The sequence below is a fragment of the Mesocricetus auratus genome, unplaced genomic scaffold (genome assembly GCF_017639785.1).
Source record: "Mesocricetus auratus isolate SY011 unplaced genomic scaffold, BCM_Maur_2.0 Super-Scaffold_100001, whole genome shotgun sequence".
NCBI lineage: Eukaryota > Metazoa > Chordata > Mammalia > Rodentia > Cricetidae > Mesocricetus > Mesocricetus auratus.
Window position 1 is genome coordinate 8,287,073 of NW_024429187.1, and position 25,894 is coordinate 8,312,966.

General features: G+C 39.8%; 1 protein-coding gene and 1 long non-coding RNA gene across 2 annotated transcripts in view; one reads left to right on the forward strand and one right to left on the reverse strand.

Moving 5' to 3' along the window:
* Positions 1 to 25,894, forward strand: part of Pik3c2g (phosphatidylinositol-4-phosphate 3-kinase catalytic subunit type 2 gamma) — a 334,840-nt gene that overhangs the window by 88,953 nt on the left and 219,993 nt on the right. Inside the window, exons 12-15 of the mRNA XM_040743461.1 lie at positions 6,479 to 6,601; positions 12,686 to 12,817; positions 18,581 to 18,695; positions 21,585 to 21,715. Coding sequence (XP_040599395.1) covers positions 6,479 to 6,601; positions 12,686 to 12,817; positions 18,581 to 18,695; positions 21,585 to 21,715 — 501 coding nt within the window. The remainder of the gene's footprint in view (positions 1 to 6,478; positions 6,602 to 12,685; positions 12,818 to 18,580; positions 18,696 to 21,584; positions 21,716 to 25,894) is intronic.
* LOC121139688 overlaps positions 21,513 to 25,894 on the reverse strand; it is a 32,535-nt gene continuing 28,153 nt past the window's right edge. Inside the window, exon 4 of the long non-coding RNA XR_005876588.1 lies at positions 21,513 to 21,854. This is a non-coding gene — a long non-coding RNA (uncharacterized LOC121139688). The remainder of the gene's footprint in view (positions 21,855 to 25,894) is intronic.

Here is a 25,894-nt window from a genome sequence, read left to right on the forward strand (position 1 = left end):
GGAACTCATACAATGTCAGGATTACCCAAGTAACCATGTGATATAAACACACAATGAAAAATGAGAATTCCAGATCAAGCTTCCTAATGAACATTAATGCCAAATTTCTCAATGAAATACTGGCAAACAGAATTCAAGATCACTTAGTTGGAACAAGGTCAAAATTTAATCAAAATCCTGTAAAGGGACTTAAGGGCAGGAATCACCTGAGTATCTTGAGAAATGTAGAAAAGGCGTTTGCCAAATATCAATATGCCTCCATGATAAAAGTCCTGAAAATACACCTCAATTTAATAAAGCCTACCTACTACAAATTTAAAATAACATTGTACTAAATGGGGAAAAACCTGAAATCATTCATCTAAAATCAGAATGGATAAGGGTACCTACTCTCCCCACTCTTGTTTAATATATTGTTTGAAGTCTTAGCTAAAATATTAAGACAAAGAATATAAAAAGGGATTGAAAAATTAGGAAAGGAAAAGGAAAAATTATATCTATTTGTAAATGATAGGCATCATGGTTTTATACTTAACATATTTTATGGACTCAATCAGAAAACTCTTAAATCTGATAAACACTCAAGAAAGTTATGGGTTATAAAATTAAAATGCAAAAATCAGTGCATAGCAGTGATGAATTAACTGAGCAAAACATTAGGAAAAATATTCTAGTCATAGGAGCTTAACTAGAAATAAACCTGATAAAAGGCGTGAGAGCTTTAGGATATTAATATAAAAAATGAAGACTCTAGACAAAGAAATTCTATGCTTCTAAATGTGAAGAATCAATAACGTGATGGGCAATAACAAAAATAATCTACAAGTTCAATGCAATCCTCTTCAGAATTCCAATGACATTCTTCAAAGAACTGGAAAGAAATGCCCTAAATTACACATGAAAACATGAAGGAACTATAATATAGGAGAACTCAGCAGAATCAACAGTGCCAGATGTTTCCCAATACACGATCTCAAAGGTTACAGTGAAGTCATAGTGACAAAGACAGCATGACTCTGGCACAAGAAGACATGTGACCGTTGTGAGATAATCTTTGTCTATACTGTGAAGATGTGTCTCTGCTGAGGCACCTTCTGATTGGTTTAATAATGAGCTGAACAGCCAATAGCTAGGCAGGAGAGGATAGGCGGGACTTCCTGGGAGAGGCAAAAACTATCTAATCTTAACACTTTCTGAAAATCATGTTTGGGGGTCATAACCAGAGAAACAAGGAAAGAGAAAAATAACACGGGATTCAATTAGGAAAATAAGTCAAATTATGTTTGTAGGCAATATGAGTGTGTGTTTAAAAGCAAGGAAAGCTCAGATCTAATCACAAGCAAAGAAGAAGAAGAATTTGAACTCAACTCCAAAACAGGATGTTTTGCTAGATGACACTACTGAGGTTGTTAAGATAGAAAGAGCAGGACAAAAAAATAAATAAAACAAAACAAAAATTTCCAGTTCCTGGAGCACCCTGAGCATATGTGTGAAACAGCTCTGAGGAAAGACTCTGAACAGGACAATAGAACATGGAAAGGTTCTGCTAAGTCAGAATGGTTAAATCAGTATAGAAGGAAATTGGCCATATTTCCAAAAGCTGTCTATAGATTCAATGAGATCGCCATCCAAATCTCAATGGCATGCCTCACAATAACATAAAAAAAATCTTGAAATGTGTGAGAACAAAAAAGCAAAATGCACAAAAACCTGTTAAATGTCTTCAGCCTTCCCATCAAGGAAACGCAGATGAAAACTGTGCTGGACTCTGTCTCACCCCTGTCAAAACTACCACCAAGGAAAGAAAACTCCATGACCACTGGAGGGAATGTGGTGAAATGAGACACTTTGCTAACTGGGGGTGGGAATGCAGATGGGCACAGACAGTTGGAACTCACTTTTGAGAATCCTCAAATATGCACAAATGGACTACTGCATGCCTCTACTGTTCCCCAACTAACCTACTATGTGGGCACTCACACACCCTTGAGGAAGGCAGCCCTACTGCTACTCATCACAGGCAAGTTACCAAGTCAGCTAGTTAGCCAACTACATAATCATAGGTGGAACATTCTACTGAAGCACAAAGGAGTCTTGGTGTCCCATTAATAAGAATGAAATCTTGTCCTCTGCATGAAAAGGGGCAAAGCCAGAGATCAAGTTAAGCAAAAAGTCCAGCAAATACTGCATCTTATTAGTATCATATGTAGAATCCAGCAGGGAAACCAAGGGATGGGGCATACATGTAAAGGGGAGGTAATTATAAGAGAAGAAGACCAAAGGAAAGGAGGGGAGGGAGAGGAAAGTCAGTGGAATATCCCACGTGGCTAAAACATACACTGTGCCTGCATGAACATAGCACAAAGAAATGATTACTTTGTACAACAAATGTATGCTTATAAAAATATTTTTTGTTTCAAAAAGCAGGTTTTTATGGTGCTTCATGCTTGTAGTCCAGGCTTGAGCAGCGGAGACAAGAAGACCCCATCAAGCTTCATACCAGCCTGGACCACATAAAAAAAATCCAGGCTACCCTGGATTACGGAGTGAGACAATGTCTCAAAAACAAAAACCAACAAAAAAAAAGCAAGCAAAAACACAGAAAAACAAGACTATTGCCTTTATTTTTTTTTAATCATTTTTTATTTTAATTTTAAATAGCTTGTTTCACATGTCAATCCCAGTTCCCTCTCCCTCCCCTCCTCCCGCACTCCCCTTCCACCCACCCTCCCACCCTATTGCCAAATCCCTCCACATAGGGGATGTCTAGAGTCTATCATTTCACTCTTGGTAGGGTCAAGGCACTCCCCTAAGAGTCCAGGCTGAGAGAGCATCTCTCTTTGTGCCATAGGCACATGAAGATAGATTGTATACCAGGGATAGACACTGATCCACAGCTCAGAGCCCCATAGGTTGCCCAGGCCTTCTCACTGACACTCACATTTGGGGGGTCCAGATCAGTCCCATTCTGGCCTCCCCACTGTCGGTCTGGGGTCCAAGAGCACTCCCCTGTTCAGATCAGCCGTCTCTGCTGGTTTTGCCAGCCCATTCCTTGCCAATTTGCTCATCACTCCTCTCTCTCTGTCACTGGGTTCCTTGGGTTCAGTTCAGTGCTTAGTTGTGTGTTTGCCTCTGCTTCCATCAGTCCCAGGATGAAGGCTCCCGGATAGTTATAGACATCAAGTTCATTATCAGGAATGGGCATTCGAGGTGGTCCTTCCACTATTGCTTAGCTTGCCAATTGATGTTATACCTTTAGATCACTCGAGGTCACTCTGGTGCCTGATCTGTCTTCGATCCTATGATTCCCTCTTCCCCTATTTTACCCCCACCCCCTCAACTTCCTGTTCCCCCATGACCAACTCCCTTCCTCTTTACCCCCTCTACTCTTCCCAGGTCCCACTACCCCCCCTCGCCCTGTTCCCCATCCATTCAGAGGATCTTGTCTCCATCCTCTTCTCTTGGGTACTATGCATATATGCATATCTTTTAGGTTCTTTCCTGTTTCCCAGACTCTCTATCTGTGGAAGTGCAGACTGGCACTATCCTGATCCATATTTAAAATCCATATATGAGTGAGTACATACCATGTTTGTCTTTTTGCGACTGGGTTACCTCACTCAGGATGGTTTCTTCCAGTGCTATCCATTTCCCTGCGAATTTCAAGATTCCATTGTTTTTTTCTGCTGAGTAATACTCCATTGTGTAAATGTACCACATTTTCTCTATCCACTCTTCAGTTGAGGGGCATCTAGGTTGCTTCCAGGTTCTGGCTATTACAAACAATGCTGCTATGAACATAGTGGAGCAGATGCCCTTGTTGTATGAACCTGCCTCATTTGGATAAATGCCTAAGAGTGGAATTGCTGGGTCTAGTGGTAGATTAATTCCCATTTTCCTGAGGAATCTCCATACTGATTTCCAAAGAGGCTGTATGAGTCGGCATTCCCACCAGCAATGGAGGAGTGATCCTCTCTCTCCACATCCTCTCCAGCATAAATTGTCTTCGGTGTTTTTGATTCTAGCCATTCTGACAGGAGTAAGATGGTATCTCAGAGTTGTTTTGATTTGCATTTCCCTGATGGCTAAGGATGTTGAGCACTTTCTTAAGTGTCTCTTGGCCATTTTAGCCTCCTCTACTGAGAATTCTCTATTTAGCTCTGTACCCCACCTTTCAAGTGGATCCTTTGGTGTTTTGGAGACTTGTTTCTTGAGTTCTTTGTAAATTTTGGAGATTAGCCCTCTGTCAGATGTAGGGTTAGTGAATATCTTTTCCCATTCTGTGGCCTGCCTTTTTGTCTTTTTGATTGTGTCCTTTGCCTTACAAAAGCTTTTTAGTTTCAGAAGGTCCCATTTGTTAATTGTTGATCTCAGTGCCTGTGCCACTGGTGTTATGTTTAGGAAGTGGTCTCCTGTACCAACTCGTTGAAGAGTATCTCCCACTTTCTCTTCTAAAAGTTTCAGTGTGGCTGGATGTATGTTGAGATCTTTGATCCATTTGGACTTAAGTTTTGTACAAGGCGATAAACATGGATCTATCTGCAGTCTTCTGCATACCATTACCCAGTTATGCCAGCACCATTTGTTGAAGATGCTTTCTTTTTTCCACTGTACAGTTTTAGCTTCTTTGTCAAAAATCAGGTGTTCATAGGTGTGTGGGTTAAAATTAGGGCTTTCGATTCGGTTCCATTGGTCTACCTGCCTATTTTTGTGCCAATACCAAGCTGTTTTCAGGACTATAGCTCTATAATAGAGCTTGAAATCAGGTATGGTGATGCCTCCTGAAGTTCCTTTATTGTATAGGGATGTTTTGGCTATCCTGGGCCTTTTGTTTTTCCATATAAAGTTGATTAATGATCTTTCCAGGTCCTTGAAGAATTGTGATGGAATTTTGATAGGGATTGCATTGAATCTATAGACTGCTTTTGGCAAGATTGCCATTTTTATTATGTTGATCCTACCAATCCAAGAGCATGGGAGATCTTTCCATTTTCTGGTATCTTCTTTGATTTCTTTCTTCAAAGACACAAAGTTTTTGATATACAGGTCTTTCACTTCCTTGGTTAACATTATCCCCAGATATTTGATGCTGTTTTTGGCTATTGTAAAAGGTGATGTTTCTCTGATTTCTTTCTCAGTCACTTCATCATCTGTATATAATAGGGCCACTGATTTTTTTGAGTTTACCTTGTATCCTGCCACTTTGCTGAAGCTGTTTATCAGCTCTAGGAGTAACCTTGCGGAGTTTTTTGGGTCACATATGTAAACTATCATATCATCTGCAAATAATGAAAGCTTGACTTCTTCTTTTCCTATTTGTATCCCCTTTATCTCCTTTTGTTGTCTTATTGCTGTAGCTAGAACTTCAAGTACAATATTGAAGAGATATGGAGAGAGTGGACAGCCTTGTCTTGTTCCTGATTTTAGAGGAATTGCTTTGAGTTTCTCTCCATTTAGTTTGATGTTAGCTGTTGGTTTACTGTATATTGCTTTTATTATGTTCAGGTACGTTCCTGTTATCCCTGATCTCTCTAGGACCTTTATCATGAAGGGGTGCTGGATTTTGTCAAAGGCTTTTTCAGCATCTAGTGAGATGATCATGTGGTTTTTCTTTCGCAGATTGTTAATATGGTGGATTACATTGATAGATTTTCTAATGTTGAACCATCCCTGCATTCCTGGAATGAAGCCTACTTGATCATGGTGGATGATTTTTCTGATGTGTTCTTGAATCCGGTTTGCAAGTATTTTATTGAGTATTTTTGCATCAATGTTCATGAGGGAAATTGGTCTATAGTTCTCTTTCTTAGTTGTGTCTTTGTGTGGCTTGGGTATCAAGGTAATTGTAGCCTCGTAGAAAGAGTTTGGCAGTGAGCCTCCTGCTTCTATAGTGTGGAATACTTTGACGAGTATTGGAATGAGCTCTTCTTTGAATTTCTGGTATGCCTTTATTTTTTTGTTCTCAGCAATCCCCTGCCTTGAACCTTCTCTGATGGGCATTTAAATGCACACAGGAGTGACAACAGTCCTGGTGTCTCTGCTGCACTAGATGTAAATTGCAGGCTTTTGCATCCCTCTTGAGGGGATATCCCGGTGTTGTGAACCCCCTGCCCCCAAACCCCACTGCCACCTTCAACAGATAGCAGGGGAAGGGGGTGGGGTCTGAGACTGAATGGTGCGAATTTCCATGGCTGCTTTGATGTAACTGTTCTTGCAATCAAGGTATTGAACCCTCAGGACAGGTTTTAAGATTTCCTAGAGGGAGCTGATGTCTCCATAGGTACAAGAGAGACATGGGCTGCCTATTCTGCGGTCTTTCTCACATATCTAACACAAGTTTTTACAGCGGCTTTTAAAGCACACTTTACAAGAGTAAGTGCATTTTTACCATTTGACTTTGACAATAACAATAATTGACCCTCTTAGGAAGCTATCTCCTCCCATGTGTTGTGCTTATTGGATCAATGTTTCTTTTCAGCTACAAAGCATTTTCATTTTCCTGCTGGCTTACATATGCTGGGAAGAAGCTGTGCCAAGTGAAAAGCTGCAGATCCATGCCAGTCACAAAATCGTTCTTTCTTTTGGTCAACTGGAATGAAATGTAAGTTTAATCTTTATTCTGGCTGTGCTGGATAGCTTAGAAAAGTCAACCCTTCTTCCATTTTAAAAAGACCATGTTGTATGTGTGTGTAAGAGAGACAGAGATAGACAGACAGGCAGACAGACAGACAGACACACACACACACACACACACACACACACACACAGAGGAGAGAGACAGAGACACACACAGAGAGAGACAGAGAGTACACTTAGCCACTTGTCTGATGGGATGTTAAGTACCAAAGGGTCAGTAGATAATAGACTGTTCATTCAACAGACTTAAAGTCCATTGAAATTCCTAAACACCCATCTCATCCATATGACTGAATTGAGAAGCAGGGAAAATTATAAACAGGAGAGGCACAACTGTTCATTCACATGCTGGAGATCAGGAATATTTTGATTTTTATCAAGATGGCTGCAGCTAGGAAGAAAGAAATCACCTGATAACACGTGGTCTCACCTAAGTCAGTTTGTATATTGTTTAAATAATCAATTGGAGGGGATAAGCATTTATATGCTATGTGAATGTATTCATAATTGATTGGGGCGGAGACTGTTTCCTCCTCTAGTGATCATTTCTTAAACTCCATCCTCAAGTAAATGGTCTTTTTTAAGAGCCATTCACTTTTATTCTATGTGTGGGAGTGGTTGCCATGTGCATGCAATGCTTGTGGAGGCCAGGAGGGGGCACTGGATCCCCTCACATGGTTGTGAACCACCATAAGTGCTGAGAACTGAATCCCCAGCCTTTGCAAAAGCAGCAATTCTCATAACTGCTGTGTCATTATCTCCAGCCCCTTAGCTACCTTCTTGACACTATCCCTGTGCCCCATTCTGGCCCCCCACAACACAAGACCTCTTGCTCAAACTCTTGTAACCAAAGGCTCCTTTACAAGGTTATTAACCTGCCTACTTGATGCAAATATTCTTCCAATTTGACCAAAGCCCATTTCTGGTTATTTCCAAAAATCAAATACATTTTCCCCTCAAGAGAGGAAAAAGGTCTAATTATACAGTCAGCTTCACAGAAAAATGAGGAACTCATTAATAGCTTTGCAAATGGTATTGATGTGTTTATTTTCTTAAAACAGCTCATATACATACATACATTTATTCATACATACATACATGCATACATACATTCAGATCCTTGCATTCTTCCAATGGACTTAATATTTCAACCTACAATCATGTTACATTTTGCTTCCCTTAAACATATTTGCATTACATTTCCCAAGATTCCAAAAAGAGTTTTACATAATTTATTAGCATGTATTTGTTGCACTGGAGTTGAAAATACATTTCACTGCTAAACTTTAATGCTAAGCACCGAACTGTCTCTAACACAGAAGAAAAAAATTAATGAGAACTCATTTTTACTTTCTAAATGATTTCTTTTATTTTATGTACTTTAATGTATTTGTCTGAGTATATTCCTTATATGTGAGAGTGTCCATAGAGGCCAGAGGAGGCTGTCAGAACCCATGAAGCTGGAGTTGCAGGTAATTGGGAGTCACCTGGCTTGTGTGCTGGGAATTAAACTCTGATCCCCTGCTCTTAACTACTGAGTCAACTCTTTAAACCTTATTGCAGTATTTTATAAAGTATGTGCCTCGTTTCTCACTAAAATGTTCATTCTTTTGTTTTTAAGTAGTCATGGAGAAGTTTAAAAACAGAAACAATTTTCCAGTGAATGTGAATCCATATATATTCAGAAGATGAAAGGAGCACTATTTAGCATGCATGTACTCTTTTTCCTAGAATTGATTTTTATGGAAGTGAATGAATGGAGATTGGCAGCAACCATCAACTGTAATGTCTCTGTCTTTTTCATTCTTAATGTGAAAAGCTCATGCTATGTAGGAAAAACCAGTTCTTCGGAGGGAAAAGAACTTTCTAGGTTATGTGAAAAATGGAATAAGATTTCAACTTCCATTACAGAACAGAGAAATGGAATTGTAATAGAGTCAATTATAGATAAAAGAACATTCAAGAAAGTACTGCACCTTCTACATTATTGTCAACATTTTCTGTCAATTCAGAGATTCCTTTGAACTCAAAAACACTTGAATGAATATGGAAACTATGAAATAATGTAAATGAAAAATACACCAAAATATGTAATGTTTTAATAAGTCTGAATTTTGCTCATCTTTAAAAGTAGATTTCCAATGCTATTGTCTTTTGTCCCATCATGCTCCTCTGACTATACACGAGAATTGTACCTCCTTTATCCAAAAGGGAACACTTTTATGAGTCAAAAATCTCAACTACAGAGCAGTGAATACAAATTATTGTGTGGCTAACTGAAAAAGGAAAGAATGGGATGAAAAACTCACCCTACTATGTGCTACCCATTGTGTCATGCCTCAATAGTTTCATGGGTAATGAAAACTAAGGCTTAGGAAGGTCGAGTGAATCGCTGAATTAGAAGCATCTTATTAACCAGCATGACCAATTTTCAACACACAAACTTGCTAATCCCAAAGGGGGACTCAGATTGCCCATGTGCAGCTAATAGTTAACAGTTGCTGTTGACTTAGTATATAGCATCATTCACTGAAATTCCATTGCATTGCTTCAGTCCCAGAATCCTCTTCCCTGTTTCTATCAGTTAAATTACATGCTACATTACAGCGTAGAAACTAAAACTCACCATCGATTTCTTACCTTTCTAAGGTCAGTCAAATTTCTTTTATCCATTTTACCTTTCAAACACCTCATCTAGTCCTGTGACTGTGAGTTGCTCTGTTACCACCCTAGGTACTTCTTTATACACATGTGCTGCAAGTAAATGTAGTTTGGTGATGTCAACCAGTCTTGGGCATATTTTCCCATAGTACACCCTCCCCAATCTCTGCTCTCTCTGAGCAGGGGATACACTATTCTTCAGACCCAGCTAATGCTGCCTGCCAGTTCCACACACCACCCGCTGCCATCCAGCTCTCTAATTAACTCTTTGCCAGATGAGCAGTGTTTCATCGCTCTTGAACCCCACTCTTCCCCCAAACCCAGTGCCATCTAAGACCTGAGCTCAGAGCATCTCAACTGTAACGTATCCAGCAGCCATACATGTTGGTGTTTCTCTGATCATCTAACAAATTCCTGGGTCCTAGCTCATTCCAAATGTAAGGTAGTAAATAAGTCTTCATAATTTCATCCTTGTCTTTCGAGAGTTCTCTTTTGCTATTGGGGGAAAAGTTCAAACTGATATAATTGGTATTCAAAGTTCTTAAGAATTAAGGACAATATGTTCTCCTAATTCTGTCATCCTCTACTTATTTCAACTTGACTTGATCTTTTTTATAGCAGCCACTGTAAATGACTCACCAATTCTCAGGCACAGCTAATCATTTTTTTTCATACATGTCCTAGTCTATGTGTCGCATGACTTTTCCTGTAGAGATGGGACAGACATGTATTCACCCAGATAGGTAACTGAGTATATACCAAAACATAACTACCCAAATCTAGTTGGTGAGCTAATCAGCTTATAGGGCTAATTATAGGAACATAGGTCATTCAACAGGAGGCTTCTGTAAAGTCCACCCCAGAACTGAAAACTGACAATAAGGTAATCAGAAAAAAAAAACAAAACAATAAACAAAAACACACTTGTAAACTTGCAGAAGGATCTTGAGAATTTCATGACTTTTTCTTTCTTTTAATAAATTTTATTTAAAGTAGAAACAATCTTATTTTACATATCAATCCCAGTTCCCTCTCCCTCCCATCCTCCCATGCCCCCCACTGATTTTCCCATCTCATCCCCCATCCACTCCCCAGGGAGGGTGAGGCCTTCCATGAGGGATCATCAAAATCTGTCAAGTCATTTGGGACAGGGCCTAGGCCCTTCCCTGTGTGTCTAGGCTAAGAGAGTATCCTTCCAAGGGCAATGGGCTCCTGAAGTCTGTTCTTGCACTAGGAATACATCTTGATTCCACAGCCTGAGATCCAGACTGCCCAGTCCTCCTAGCTGACACCCACGTTCAGGGGCCCTGGTTTGGTCCTGTGTTGGTTGCCCAGCTGTCAGATTGAGGTCCATGAGTTCTCACTTGTTCAGGTCAGCTATTTCTGTGGGTTTTCCCAGTGTGGTCTTGATCCCTTTGTTTATAACTCCTCTGTCTCTACAACTGAATTCCAGGAGTTTAGTGCTCTGCTTCTGCTTCCATCAGCTACTGAATGAAGGCTCTAGGATGGTATTTAAGGTAGTCATCATTCTTATTATAGGGGAAGGGCATTTAAGGCAGCCTCTCCACTATTTCCTAGAATCCTAGTTGGTGTCATCCTTGTGGATTTCTGTACAATTTTCCAGTGCCAGATTTCTCTTTAAACCTACAATAGCTCCCTCTATTGATGTCTCTCTTTTCTTTTCTTGCTCTCTTCTATTTATCTCCCAACTCAATCTTCCTGATACCTCATGTTCTCCTCGCCCCTCCTCTTCTCCTCTCCTCTTTCTCCTATTTCCCTTCCCCTTTTCCCCATGCTCCCAATTTGTTGGGGAGCTATTGTACTTTTCCTCTTCACCATGGGACCACGTATGTCTGTGTCTCTTCCAGTCCTCTTTGTTTTCTTGCTTCTCTGGTGGTGTGGACTGTATGCTGGTAATCCTTTGCTCTATGTCTAATATCTATATATGAGTGAGTACATACCATGTTTGTCTTTCTGTGACTGGGTTACCTCACTTAGGATGGTTTCTTCTAGTTCCATCCATTTGCCTGTGACTTTCAAGATTTCATTGATTTGGATTTTTTCTGCTGAGTAGTATTCCATTGGTTAAATTTACCATATTTTCTTTATCCATTATTTTTTTGAGGGTCATCTAGGTTGCTTCCAGATTCTGGCCATTACAAATAATGCTGCTATTAGTATATCTGAATAGATGTCCCTGTGATATGAATGTGTGTCCTTTGGATATATGCCTAAGAGTGGAATTGCTGGATCTTGAGGTAGACTGATTCCCATTTTCCTGAAAAACCTCCATACAGATTTCCTAAGCAGTTGTACAAGTTTGCACTCGCACCAGCAATAGAGGACCATTCCCCTTTCTCCACATCCTCTCCAGCATAAACTTTCCTTTGTATTTTTACTTTTTGTCATTCTGAAAGGAGTAAGATGGTATCTCAGAGTTGTTTGATTTACATTTCCCTTTTTGATTCATGATGATGGTAAAGCGAGTCATGCCAAGGATACCAGAAAAAAGGGGTAGTTTTGTACTTTATTTGAGAGAGAGGTCACTTACATGAGAAGTTGCTGCCCCAAGAGAGCGTGCACCTCCTTTCCCCAAGCTTTTAAACCCTGTCCAAGATACCAGAAAATGGAAAAATCTCCCATGCTCTTTGATAAGTAGGATCAACATAGTAAAAAAATGACTTTTTCTTAAACTTCAAACTTCCTGAGCTTGCTAAGCTTGATTTCATTAGCTTCCTGAGCCTTAATGAGTCTCTCTCCTGCTGTAGGAGGAAATATTTTAATTCAGAAGAATCCTCTTCTCTTTCCATGCTGTGTGTTACATACTTTTTCCTTGTTGCAATATATTTTTCTCTTCTTGGAATGGTTTTCTGAAACCCCATCTCATTGTAGTCCAGCCTGAAAGAGTCATGTTTCTTGGTCTGCCAAGATGGTTCAGCAGTTAAGTGCATTTTCTACTTGTCTTAATGACTTGAGTTTGATCCCCAGAAACCATATGGTAGAAGGAGAGAACGCCAACAAGTTTTCTCCTGATCTTACATACAAGCCTTGCCATCACCACTACCACACTTGCATACATACACACACACACACACACACCAATCAAGATTCACTTTTACTTATTACTCCCTCAGATAAATTTAACCAGTCTTTCCTATGTGCTCACAATACTGTATAAGAGTCAGGTTATGCTATATTTAAATGACTCTACATGTCAAAACTATAAGGAGTAAAATTATTACTTATAGAGTATCATTATCTTACATATTTCATTAAAATTTTCAAGGAGACATCTCAATTCAAATACTCAAATGTTTTTTTCACAAATAATTACAAGAAAATGTTTGTAAAATCAAGCTTATAATTGGATACTTCCTTTGCTTTTCAGAATCAATTTTCCTCTTGAGATAAAGTCACTTCCAAGAGAATCCATGCTCATTATAAAAGTGTTTGGGATTGATTCTGCCACCCACAGTGCAAATCTGCTGGCCTGGACCTGCCTTCCACTGTTCCCAAAAGAGTAAGTATATCATCCGTGATTAACAGAGCTCTGGTTCCAATTCAACCTTCCGGGAATTGAATGTTCTTCAGGTTACGGCATAATGAGAAAAATCAAGAGGACATTTTATACTGAAACGAGGTAGTTCAATATAAATCATGAGTATTGAAATTAGAACAGAAGAGCAAAAACGGAGAGCTGGCTGTGGCAGCAGCACATGCTCTGGTCATCAGGGGGTCATTTACAATGGAGAGGTGCTGGCAAGACCAGTCTCAAGGACTCTTTCTTCTTCAAGCAGCCAGCTTCTCTGGAATTAGTAATCCAAAATGACTGTGCTGTCATTTAGGGGGAAAAAACGCCACAAAATTCTGACTAAAGTAAAACTATAAAACAAAACTATTTGCTGGTCTCTTGTTGCCAAGAAGAAATACTTGGCAACTTCCAAAAAAAAAAAAAGCACAGAACTGAGTTCAGATATTCTCCCAGAATTAACAACCTTTGAAAAGTCAACTGATTATTTAACCAAAAATTCTTGAGAATTATTCATATTTAGAAGGTAAAATAAAGTCAACTACTGATTGCCTATGCTTTTAAGGGTACATATCTCCAGAAGAATTGATGCACTTATTTTTTTTAACACAAGAAACAGGCTTTAAGTGCAGGTGACAAAATCAGGAACCTTCAAAAATCAGAACTCACATTGTCATGCTACTGTTAATATAAGGCACATTTCTACACATATTGTTTTGGAAACACTTGCTGTTATGGAAGTGTGCAAAGTATTCCTTTTTTGGGTTTCAGTTCCATCATTCAGCCACTGTAGATAAATTTTATCAAACGAACTAGATCCAGCTTTAAAAATTCATTGAATTATTTCAGATCTGAACCTTGTGCATGTGCATCTGTTTGTGCGTATATGTATGTGCATAATGTGTGTGTAAATTGTGTGTTTGTGTCTCTCTGTATGTATGTCTCTATGTATATACGTATGTGTGTCTCTCTGTATACACATGTGAGTTTGTGCGTCTTACATTTATGTCCTGTGTATAAGTTCATGTGTCTCTGTGTATGTACACGACTATGGCTTGGTTTGGGTTTTGATGTCTTAGTCTGTCTCTATGTATGTATTGAAGACAGGAAATACATTCACCTCTGTAATGTCTGCCATCTTACATTATGCATTGTATAAATAGGCAATCAATAGTGGTTAGTTTACTGAAAAAAAATCAATCCCTGCAAGTATGTTTTAACATTCTGCGAAAACACAGGTTAGCTCAAGGAGGAATATCTGCTGTTGTTAGGAGACATTTCAAATATCTGACCTGAGCACTTAAAGCATTCACAACTGTCTGTAAGAGCCACCACACAGGTGTCCTTCCACTTGTGAGAGGGTTTCATTGCAATTTCCCCTGCAGAATTTCAGATGTAACATTTTCAGCATTTTTGTGAAGTCACATTTCCAGTTATTAACTGAAAAGAGCATCTGCTGCATTTGGTTCTCTTCACCAGCCTGCCACATACAGGGATGCCAGGATAAATGTTGGCTCTGTGTGGACACGCATCACTTACATCTGTTTTCAGGGAATGGTCTTCTAGTGTGGGAGACTGTGGGAAGCAATTATGTGGGACTGATCCAAGGTGATGATTTCACAAGGAAAAGTATGTAAGGTAGTGACGATGAAGCATCTAGAAACACAATAGACTTCTATGATTATTTCAACAAGCATTTGCAAATATATTCCCAGTAGACCGTTTCTCATCAAAACCAGAAAAAAGTCTCCATCTCTCCTGGGATAAACAATGGAAAGAAATCCAGTGTTCTAAGACATCAGAAATCAATCAGGTGTGGCTGCTGAGACACAGCCACGAATTCCATTTTGCACCTCACTACAATTTGCAGAGATTCTAATTCAATCTATTCCCTGTAGATATTTACAGATCACAGAAAAGTAGTATCTTGCTTTAATTTCCACTCACAGGATGACCCTTGCCCATAAACATTTGATATTGAACCTCTTTTTATAGTTTGAATTGCCCCTCACCAACTGTGTGCAGCTGTAATGACCACTTATATTGATATTTTTCCCAACATAGGCATGACCTCAGAAGAGCTTCCATTCTTTCTCTTCAGGGTCTCCACAAGTGAGCTTTTGAAAATCCAACAGTGATTAAGCTCGTATATACCTATGAGGGATGCATTAGTTAATGTCTACACGTAAAAACAGGCTTTGACGTTTGCAAGCATCAAAACCACTCACCTTCAGTTTTGTAAAGAAAAATATCTGAAGTCCAAAGGAAACATTGGGTGGGCACAATCATTTAGCCTTCTTTTGCAGACAAGATTGCCCCTGTATCTATACTCACAGTGGGTGAGTGCCTGCCCACTGCAGCAAGGACAGGTTTCTTGCAGTACAATCATGTCCAAGAGTTCCAATTCCAACTTAAGTTCTCAATTAAACAGTGTAATTGCTACTTAGCAATGTTTTTGTAGAAGCTTCTTTGCCAAACTGATTTTCTACCTTGGCCGAACAATAGCATTTTCTTGAGTGTTACAATAGAAACCCAAATCCCAGGTATCCCCCAAAGATTCTAAGTCAGTTTTTTTTTGTTTATTTTGTTTTATTTTTGAGAGAAACAATATTTTCAAGTCTACTGTGGTGAGTTAAAGTCTTAAAAATAAAAATATTTTGCAAAATTTCAAACATGACCCAAAATCAGTCTTAATCTCCAAACAATATTATTCCCCAGGCAATTGCCTGAGCTGTTAATGCCGACCTCCTCATTTGAACTGTGTTTTGGAACTAAATAGTAAGCAGTAGTTGTGCCGTCAAGCTCATTGGTTTTCTTCTGGTCCACACGAGGCGCTTAGTCCATTTGCCACACTCGGGACTAGGATCTGTGGAATGGTGGTCTGACGTAAATCATCAAGCAATTTAAAAATAGAACAAAACCAGAATCCAGGACTGAGTCCTTGCCTTAGCTTTTTTCTGTCTTTAACTACCTACCTTCCTGCTTTGAGATGCCACACCCTCCTTCACAAACATACTGTAAAAATGTCCTCACTTTACACAGGCTCTGACCTCAGCATCACAAGGGCTCTCCTTTTAACTATGAACCCAAGAGCTATTAGGCTCTCAAAAGATTTCATCGCATCATGTCCTCTGGTTCTTCTGGTCTCCCAGTGACTTAATCCTCTGTGTATTCTGGTTCTAGATACTAGGAAGTGATGCAAGGACTCCTGATAATTAAACTCAATAATCATTATTTTGTTGCAGGGTGATAGAATCATAATCCAGTTTGTCTTTCTCAATGCAGAAAATTTGGGGTTGAAGTTTTTAATCACTGAACTGATCGAGTTTAAAAGACCTTAAGTCTATGCCAGAACAAATATCACCAAACACCATGAACAAAAGTGGAGTCTAATTTCTAAACACACCATTTCTTTAAAAGACCTCAAAGCATAGGAGTAATGGATACTGCTGGTATGCTCTGTAGCGGGAGTTAGGGGCCAGGTGGCCAGGTCCCCCTGAAAGACTCCTCCACCTCTAGAAGAGCCACAACATGGTGGGAATATTTGAAAAGCGTTGATTTTGTCCAATAAATTCCAGGAAACTTAATAAAGGCTGGCAGATTCGGGCAAGCTCCAGAAATCCTAATACAAAGTATAATGTATGTAGACTGCCTTTGTGACATTTTTTTGTTTTGTTTTACTTTGTTTTTTGTGTGTGCATTACAGAGTAACAAATATTTTCATGTTGGTATCTTATTATATTTTATTTTATACATATGGATATTTTGCATGCGTCCATGTCTGTGTACCCCTTGAGTACCTGGGCCCCATAGATCCCAGAAAGGGGTATTGACGTCCCTTAGAACTGGAGTTACAGATGGATATGAAAAAAATTTTTAAAAACCAGATTTTTTTCCAAATGGACCAATGTAACAACATACTCAGTGACTAGTCAGGTCTAATTCCTAGTGCTCTCATGGTAATTGGAATTCAAAGGAAAGACCCCCACACACACTCACTGTCTCCTGAAGCCACCAATACTCTCAGCTCTGTTTTTTATTCCTCACTGCTACTGATCATCTTCCTGGCACGTTATTTATTCCAAAGTCTATAGATGCCCTGCTTGTCTTCCCTGGTACAGTCTATGAAAATAATCTCCCCAGAGCTAAGCAAAGCAATCACCTCCAAAACTATGCTACACATTTGTTTTCTTAAACCCTCAAATGGCCTTAAGTTTGTATACCATTATCCCCCACTGTCCATCTGCAACTTCATATTCTTTACACCCTCTTTCCTGAGCCCTGCATGCCCCTCTCCTACAGCAAGCATTCTGACTTCATTCTGCATCCTGTGCCAGAGAGTAGACGCTTGGGAGACTCTTACAATGCAATCCAGCTAAGGGCAGAAAGAACAGGCATCGCTGGGTAGATAGAAACAAGCTCAGATACATCACATTTGTTTTGCTTCAAATGTAGCCAAGACATAACAATACAGTAAAAATCACAAATAAAACACATTCTGAAAACAGGTGTAAAAATACAACTAACTTCTCATGAGCTCCACCTGCAATTAATGAGGGCAAAAAACCCTCTGCTTACAGTCAAGTACTGACTGGTTGAAATATGAAATATCTTTTGGACAAAAATGCCTAGTCACTTAGATAGCTTTCTTATACTCTGCCTGTCTTCCTAAGGAGATGAAAATGCAAACAGGTTAGTCAGGAAAGGAAAAAAACTGCAAAGATCCTGTGGCATCCTAGCTCTGGCCCCTAGCCCACAGCCACCTTCAAAGCTAGTAGCTACTTGTTCTATCAGATGCTGGTGGCTAGTGCAGCACCTAAGGATCTCCCGGTGGAGCCGGGGGTACTGGATTGGCCTGAGTTGGGTTATCTCAGCCGCCACAGAACCATCTGAGGTTCTCTGACACTTCCTAGTAGACCCTGAATTGGGTGGTACCAAAAATGATTTATCTTAAGCTTACATTTACTTTTGTTAATTAACCCATTTTCTAGTTTGGTATACTGAAATCAAAGACCATTCTTAGTTAACAGTTGGAATGTGGCACCAATATTCTGGTTTGTGCACAGGTACCACTTAATTCATTTGTACAAAGACCTGTGGATTTAGATGCTATTGCAGTTATTTGAAGCTTTTGTGGATTTCCCCCTGGTTAAAGCCATTTCCTGTGTGCTCTCTCATTTACTATGATAATTTACAACCGATTTTTAAGGATTCTGAACATGAATCTATTTATATATAAAGGAACATTTCCCTTGTGAAGTCCTACAACTATTTTGATTCTGCAGCTCATATGCTGTGCTAATTTAAATCTTGTCTTGCTATAAATTTAGAATCTTTAAATGCCCAAGAAATTTAGTTACTCTGTGGAGAGGGAAGAAAAAACCCTCTGAGGAGCTACTGTCCTTCCAAAGTTCAGGCACCAGTAAGTCCAGAGTGCAAATCTAAGATACCTAATTCCACTTAGTCATCACCACTGATGGCAGTCACTGATATGTGCCCCTGCTAGGAACGACTGTAAAAATAGCCACACATGGGGAAAAATGCGGTGTCTATGGAAACACCCTTGTATTTGACATGTTAGCAGTGAGCTCTTAATCAGTGTCTGGACTTGTGGGATATTTTATTTCTCTTCTAGCTACTGAATGAAGTCACAAAAATAGCTGCTGCTTTCCATCCCAGAATAAGCATGTGCAGACATGCATAGCTTTCCTCTTAATGTGACTCCTATCTGTATGTCTGTGCTATGTTTTGCAGAAAGTCTATGTTGGGGTCTAGGCTATTCAGCATGACATTCCAGAGTGAGCTTCCCATAGAAATGATAGCTCCTGGAGTATGGGATGGGAGCCAGCCTTCCCCACTGACCCTACAGGTAAGTGTCAAGCTATGAGATTAAAGTACACACAGAAAATGCAGGTTGTTAAGCAATGTGGTGGCCAGTTACAGAAACACTTTCTTCCAGGGTCACACATTATACTTGTTCCCTTCCTCCAGCCTAGTTCTGGTATCTTCTGTATCATTTGTTGTATGCCCAGCAATCTCCAAGCAGCTTTCCTGTCAGCTTACATAACAGCAACTCAATGCATCTCTTCATAATCCTGAAGGATGGCAGAGAAGTCTTACTATCAACACTCTCCTTAAATGTGTCCAATTCTTTCTATTGTCCAAGAAAGTAATTATTATATATTATTAACCCAGTACCTTACAGCTACGTTTGCATTGCCAAACGTCACTAAAATATCTTCTAGTGAATCTTTCTTCAATGACTGGATTGAAAGAGAATAATAGTAAACAAAATCCATTTTTGTACCTTTTTGTCTTAGAACATCTCTACTCTCTGTGATTTGTGATGGTGAAGGGAAAGTGTTCAACGATTCCAGCTTTGGTTCACACTTCCAGTGGCACCTCATTGGTTCATGTCTGGGCTCCATCTGGCCATATTGACTAGAGATCAGCAACATAGACACAGTACTATGTAGAGATTTGGGGGCATGGAGTTTCCATCTCTATGGAAGTTGGGTGGCATCCTCCAGAACACATCGTGGTAGCATTTTGGACTGGGTGCTTCTCTGTGGTCCCATCTCTGTGCATGGTAGGATGCTGAGCAGCATCGCTGGTTTCTGTCCAGTAGAACTATCCACTCACCAGTTCTGGACGTCGATAATGCCTCCCGATGTTGTCAAATGTACTCTGGGAACAAAATTGCCTTCTACTTATCACCATGTTGGAGATGACACTCACAGAGTTCTAGCTCACAAGTGTGGAGTTAAGGGGGTGTAAGGGATAGAGTTTGGGGATAGCACACAAAGATGTTGAAGATAGAAAAGAATAAATTCTATAAAAATATGACTTCACTTTAGGGCAGAGAAAGCCCTTCCAGGAACCACTGAGTAACATTTTTAGCACCAGCTTGATGCCAAGAAATAGGTGAGTCAGTGTAGACCTAGGTGTGTCAGGTCTAGATGAGGACTGATTGGCATGTGCTGTGTTGTAAAAGGACATAAAGAGACATTTCAATCCAGTATGGAAATCTACCGTGAACCTCATAAATATTCTCATGCTTAGCCAGTAGGAATTAGCATACTTTAGTTTTAAAGTGCCCTTTCATTTTGATAAAGTAAATAGCTGTTTCTGAAAAACCAGTATTACCAGTATTGATATCTATAAAGGTCCTAATTTAAGAATCCAAAGCACCATGTCAGGCATTCTGCTATATTCCAGAGTAACAAATTGATTGGAGATAGAATTTTAGGGGCTGACTCTGCTGGAAAGTGCTTGTATGAGAACTGACATTCCTTACCAGAACCTGTGTGGAAAAAATGGCTGACTCCGTATCATAAGCTTGCAATCTAGAGTGCTGGGGCAGTGAGAAGATAGATCCTTGGGACTTCAGTGGCCAATCTGTCTGACTAAATTAGCGAATTCCAGGCTAGTGGCAGACCTACTCTCAAAATAACTGCTGGGTAGTGTCTGAGAAATGACACATGAGCTTGTCTGCCACCATCCACATGCATACACACGTGAACACTCACATGCATGAACCCACACAGCCAAGATTAGGAGATGGTAAAAAAAAATTAAAAGCAGGCCCTAGAACCAGAGTTATGTCAGGGGATAGGTACAGGTCAGAGGGAAAGACATCAGGCCAGCAGGGGGGAAATGCAGATCATAGTCTCAGCTCTCCAACAGAAAATATTAAGACATTAATTAAGTCTTTAGCCTCCCGTTTTCGCCTCTGTGCATTCAAAGAATGTCCACCGTCAGGCCTTCCTTTCTGGTTGTCCTTACAATGTGAATGGTAAATGCCACAGGGCAGCCACTCAACTCTGACAGGGGTGTAATGAGTCACAGGGAATTAAACTTGTCAGATTCCAAGACTGGTGGTGTGAGCCCAAGCCGCAGACGAAGGGAAGTGGGTGCTAACTCAGAGTGGGAATGGACCTGCAGATCACTGCTTGACTTTCCCTGGCCTCCTCATCTTCCGCTCGCACTTGCACGTGATTCATTTGAATGACTCTACCAGGGTTGTGCACATGTGCAGGAGCGTATGTGTTCTCATGCATGCAAAGTCCAGGGGTCAACCTGGGACCTCGTTTCTCAGAAACCACTCACTATGATTTTTGAGATATGGTTTCTCACTGCCCTGGACCTCACCGTTGGGCTAGGCTGGCTGGTCTGTGTGCACCCCTGCTCCTGAGAGCTGCCTGTCTCTGTCTCCTTGACCACGCCAAGCACACACACCACATTCTGAGAGAAAACGTGTTTGCCTTCCTGAGACTGACTTACTTAGCTTAGTGTGAGCATCTCGAGTTTCACCCATCTTCCTGAGAAGGATGCATTGTACTTATGCCTCATTGAGTACTACAGCTCTTCTTGGCGGCTAAACTAGCAAACCAGCACAGTGCTAACATTCAAGTTCTCCTCACTTTATACCAAACACCTGAAAGGTAATGTGTAGAAAGAAAAAAGATCTTGAAATCCCAGGGAGGAGAAACGTATTCAGCTTCAGGGAAAGTTCATAGATTGTTGTTCTTATGCCACAATACCACAGGTAACTAATCTAGCCAATGTGTGCTGAATTCTTAAACACCAACTCAAAGCTCTAATGATTCTTTTAAAAATTATGTTAAAACAATGAAAAGCACAAAAGTAGAAATTGCTGTTTTCTTTCGTTTCTACAAAACTCAAGTAAAGACTATGAAATTATAAATGCACATGCATACTATGCTTAGTCCATGGAAAAATCGCTTCTTTGTTTCAGATAGATTTTCCAGCTGCCGGGTGGGAGTACATTAAACCCGATTCTGAGGAGAACAGAACTGACATTGAAGAACCACCCAGAGAGTGTCTAAAACACATCGCCAGACTTTCTCAGAAGCAGACTCCCTTGCTGTGAGTGTCTCTGTTCTCTTGCTCCGATCAGCCGTATCTCCTGAGAGTGCTCCTGCGGTTCCGTGTAGTCCTCTCATCCTGAAGTCATGGATGCTAGACAGTCAGCTAGTGTGTACAAACCAAAGTGGTTTTGCCTCACCTACAAAGATGTTTGACAGGTTTTAGCAACTTTACCTTTAGGTTAAGGGACAGTATGATATGAGAAATAATTCAATTCAAAGTACTAAAGGCAGACTGATTAGATGGACAGCATCACATCTCATAGAAAAACATTGCTCAGCTATCATTAAATAAGTTCTAGGAAGCTGTTTTATAAAGCAGAGTAATTGGAATTTAATTATCATGGCAGCTTTTTAAAAGAACAGAAATATATCATCTCTAATAAACACTAAGTCAGCTAGTAAGGAATTTTTTATATCGGGTTACCAGTTATTCTCAAAAATAAGGCAAAAATTACTCAATCACTCATTGGAACTACAAGATAGTTAGTGGCATTTATGCCTGCTGCCTGGTAATATCTGAGTCACAGCTCATCAGCTGTGCTTATTCATAATAAGCCATAGGCACAAACTCAGGGAGTTGTACACATGGGCACTTATATCAATATATATACTCATACACAGCTTGGACCACACTGTGATAATATGTATAACACAAAACACCTTATGTCAAGAAATACTATCATTTAAACAGAGGACTTATTTTTGTGTGCGTGATTTTTGTAAATACAAGTTTAAGAGTGGGTTAAATAATCAGTAAAAACAATAACCCACAAAGATAGGAGGGTGTTAATGTGGTTTTCTAGGCAAGACTTTGGGAATTTTACAAGATGGGAGCTGTGACTAGATTTGGGAGAAACGTTGATTTACAGTTCAAAACACAGGACACTGATTAGAATTTGGAAATGTGTCACCTGTGAAGCCAAAGGACTCAGGATAAGTCACTGGAGAAGGCCAGGCTTTAAGTTGATCACTGGGTAGGTAGCAGAGTCCTTTTCTGGAGGAGCCAGAATGTGAATTCCCAGTTCAGCCATGGTAAGTATTGAGTCCCGCTCTAGTTTCAGCCCACACCACTGTTGGTTTCATTCCCTTCAAACTGGTGACAGAGATCTCCTTCATAGGCTTCACCTGTCATGGTCCTTCTCCCACTCTGAGACTCTGATTGGGTGTTTAGTTTTCTGAATTACCCTTTCCTAAATTCTTTACATGTTTGTCTTTTTGTGACTGGATTACCTCACTCAGGATGGTTTCTTCTAGTGCCATCCATTTGCCTGCAAATTTCAAGATTCTATTATCTCTTTTTCTGCTGAATAGTACTCCATTGTATAAATGTACCACGTTTTCTCTATCCACTCTTCAGTTGAGGGGCATCTAGGTTGCTTTCAGGTTCTGGCTATTACAAGTAATGCTGCTATGAACATAGCGGAACAGACATCCTTGTTGTATGAATGTGCATCTTTTGGATATATGCCTAAGAGTGGAATTGCTGGGTCTTGTGGTAGGCTGATTCCCATTTTCCCAAGGAATCTCTATACTGATTTCCAAAGTGGCTGTATGAGTTGGCACTCCCACCAGCAGTGGAGGAGTGTTCCCCTTTCTCCACATCCCCTCCAGCATAAGCTGTCACTGGTGTTTTTGATTTTAGCCGTTCTGACAGGAGTAAGATGGAATCTCAGAGATTAAATGGTGTTGCCCTTTTAAGTTGTCACTCAGTGCCATCTGTCATTAGGGGCCTTCCTTGACCACTCACCTAATGAAATATCTTCCTGTCTGCAACCATACTTGTCATTCTGTCATCATCAACCCCATTCATACATTTAACGCTTCTCACTCATTTTCAAGAACAAGGAGAACAGGGAATTGTCAACCCTGGTTTTGTCATGTTTTACTTATTGCTATGTTTCCAATCCCACCCACTGCCTTTCCTATGTAAGATGTGTGACCCATAAATGCTGAGGCGTCCTCATAGAACATCTGCCCTGCAAAGCTGACTTTAGGATCTAAAGATGATGGAAGAGTCTCATGGTCCTCGAAACAAGCTCTTTTCATGTCATTGCCATATTCACCACGTGAAGCCTCTTTACTACTTCTTACTATAAAAAAACAAAACAAAACAAAAACCACAGAGCTCTACATTTAAAGTGTGCCACACAAGAACATTGCTCAATGTGTCACTGTAACAAGAGATTTTAAAATAAAAAAAGAGGTGATGGTATTACAAAATATAAACATCTTTGAACAAAAAGATTAGCAAATTCTAACTAGATATATTCATTTACATTCCAGGAGTTTGCGTTTTTAATTAACCCCAAGTGTTTGGTGTTTAATTTTAATGTTTTTGAATTAGAACTTTCATTTTGAGAATGTAAACATGTACATAGAAATTGCATCATTTCCACTTCTTCCAGCTGTCTCCAAACTGCACAACACATGTTCTCCTCCCAATATATGTGTGTGTGTGTATATATATATATATATATATGACCTACTGAGTCTTACTGTGTGTACATGAATATGGAACAATACACTAGAGTCCTGGAAACCTATTGGTAGCTGCAGCCTCAGAAAGGAATGATTCATACCCTAGTAAGAATGCACTGGTAATTGGTCCTCAATGGGGTTGTGGCATGGAATCTCCTCCATCAATGTTGAGATCTCCACTAGCTTGAACTTGTGTGGGTCTTGTGCAGTAATCATGGCTACTTTGATCTCTAGGAGCACAACAGCCATATGTTGTGCAGAAAACATTTCAGAATTTGGCACTCCATTCTTAACTCTTACTTGTTTTAGTCTCCTCTCTGTTTTTTCTGAGTCAGGTGACAGCAGATGGTTGATAAAAATGATTCATTCAGGACTGAACAATCACTCTCTTTCTGACTTCAGTTTCCAACACCTATGTGTGTGTCAGGGTGCTCACAACTGCAAATATCCCTCTTCTGGTTCCCATGAATGTGCACGTCCACGTGTGTGTGTGTGTGTGTGTGTGTGCATGCAGACACAGACACACACACACACAGACACACACACACCACAGACTCACAGATATGCACATAAAAATCCATTAAGGATATACATGTTAACAGTTTTGAATTCTACTTGCCTTTCTGCTTCAGATTATATTTATGTTAGTTGTATACATTAAAGAAGCAAGATTTCCTTCTGTTTCACTTAAATATAATTATCCATGTGCAGCACAGACTCACTCTGGACTGTAGGAACAGATGGATCACAGCCTTCAGTGTGTGGAGTTTCCAAATAGCATTTAGTTTGGTGACTTAAATCACTTAATGTTTTATTATTTGCTTGCTGAGTTAATTATCCCTTCTTTCAAATTAGCCACATGTAATCAGAGTCAGGAAATTCAGACTCAAGATCTATTGCAAAGGCTCTTGTGATATTTGTAAAAACAGGAAGGAAAGTAGTAGCTTCATTTCAATCATGTCCCCTATAGGGAAGCTGAAGTATAAAATATATAAGAAAAATTCATTTTGAAATTAATGGATATGTCTGCTTCAGCATGACTTGCACCTGGGACCTGAGGTTCCTGGGGCTTGTACCTGGGAGCAGATGGTTCCTGGGGACCTACAGAATTTTAACACAAGTAGAATTCATGGGGTGCAACTCTGTTTTCAGACATGAATTTCTTTAAGCTTTGAGATGGAGAATTTTTAAAAAGAATAGTGTGTAGTCTGACTATTTTAACAGAAAAGGGTGGAGATCAGAGCTTCCTATAATAACATAGCCAGAAACTTCAGAACAGCATTGGCAGAAGGACGATAGGCAATCTGGGACATCTGCACTGGAGCATTTAGTCACTATTTATAACCAGGCATCCTTCCAGGCCCTGCAAGGATATATGAGATTGATGTAGACTTTACAAGTTGAGCAAAACTGAAGAACAGAAATTCTGACCATAAACACATACCAGATGTTTGATAAATGAACTAAAAAGACATATACCAACAGTAAGTCTACTGTTGAGTATCGATAGATATATGCTGTTCTAAACCTGACCTAATATATCATAAAAAGAAATTTCAGAAGGATCAGACTGGATTGCCTGTAATCAACACTCCTACTGAACACATCAATTCATGCAATACCAAAGAGATAGGAGGATGTTCTCAGCAGTGTGGTATTCCTAATGTCTAACTACAAAATGATCTTGGATATTATCTAG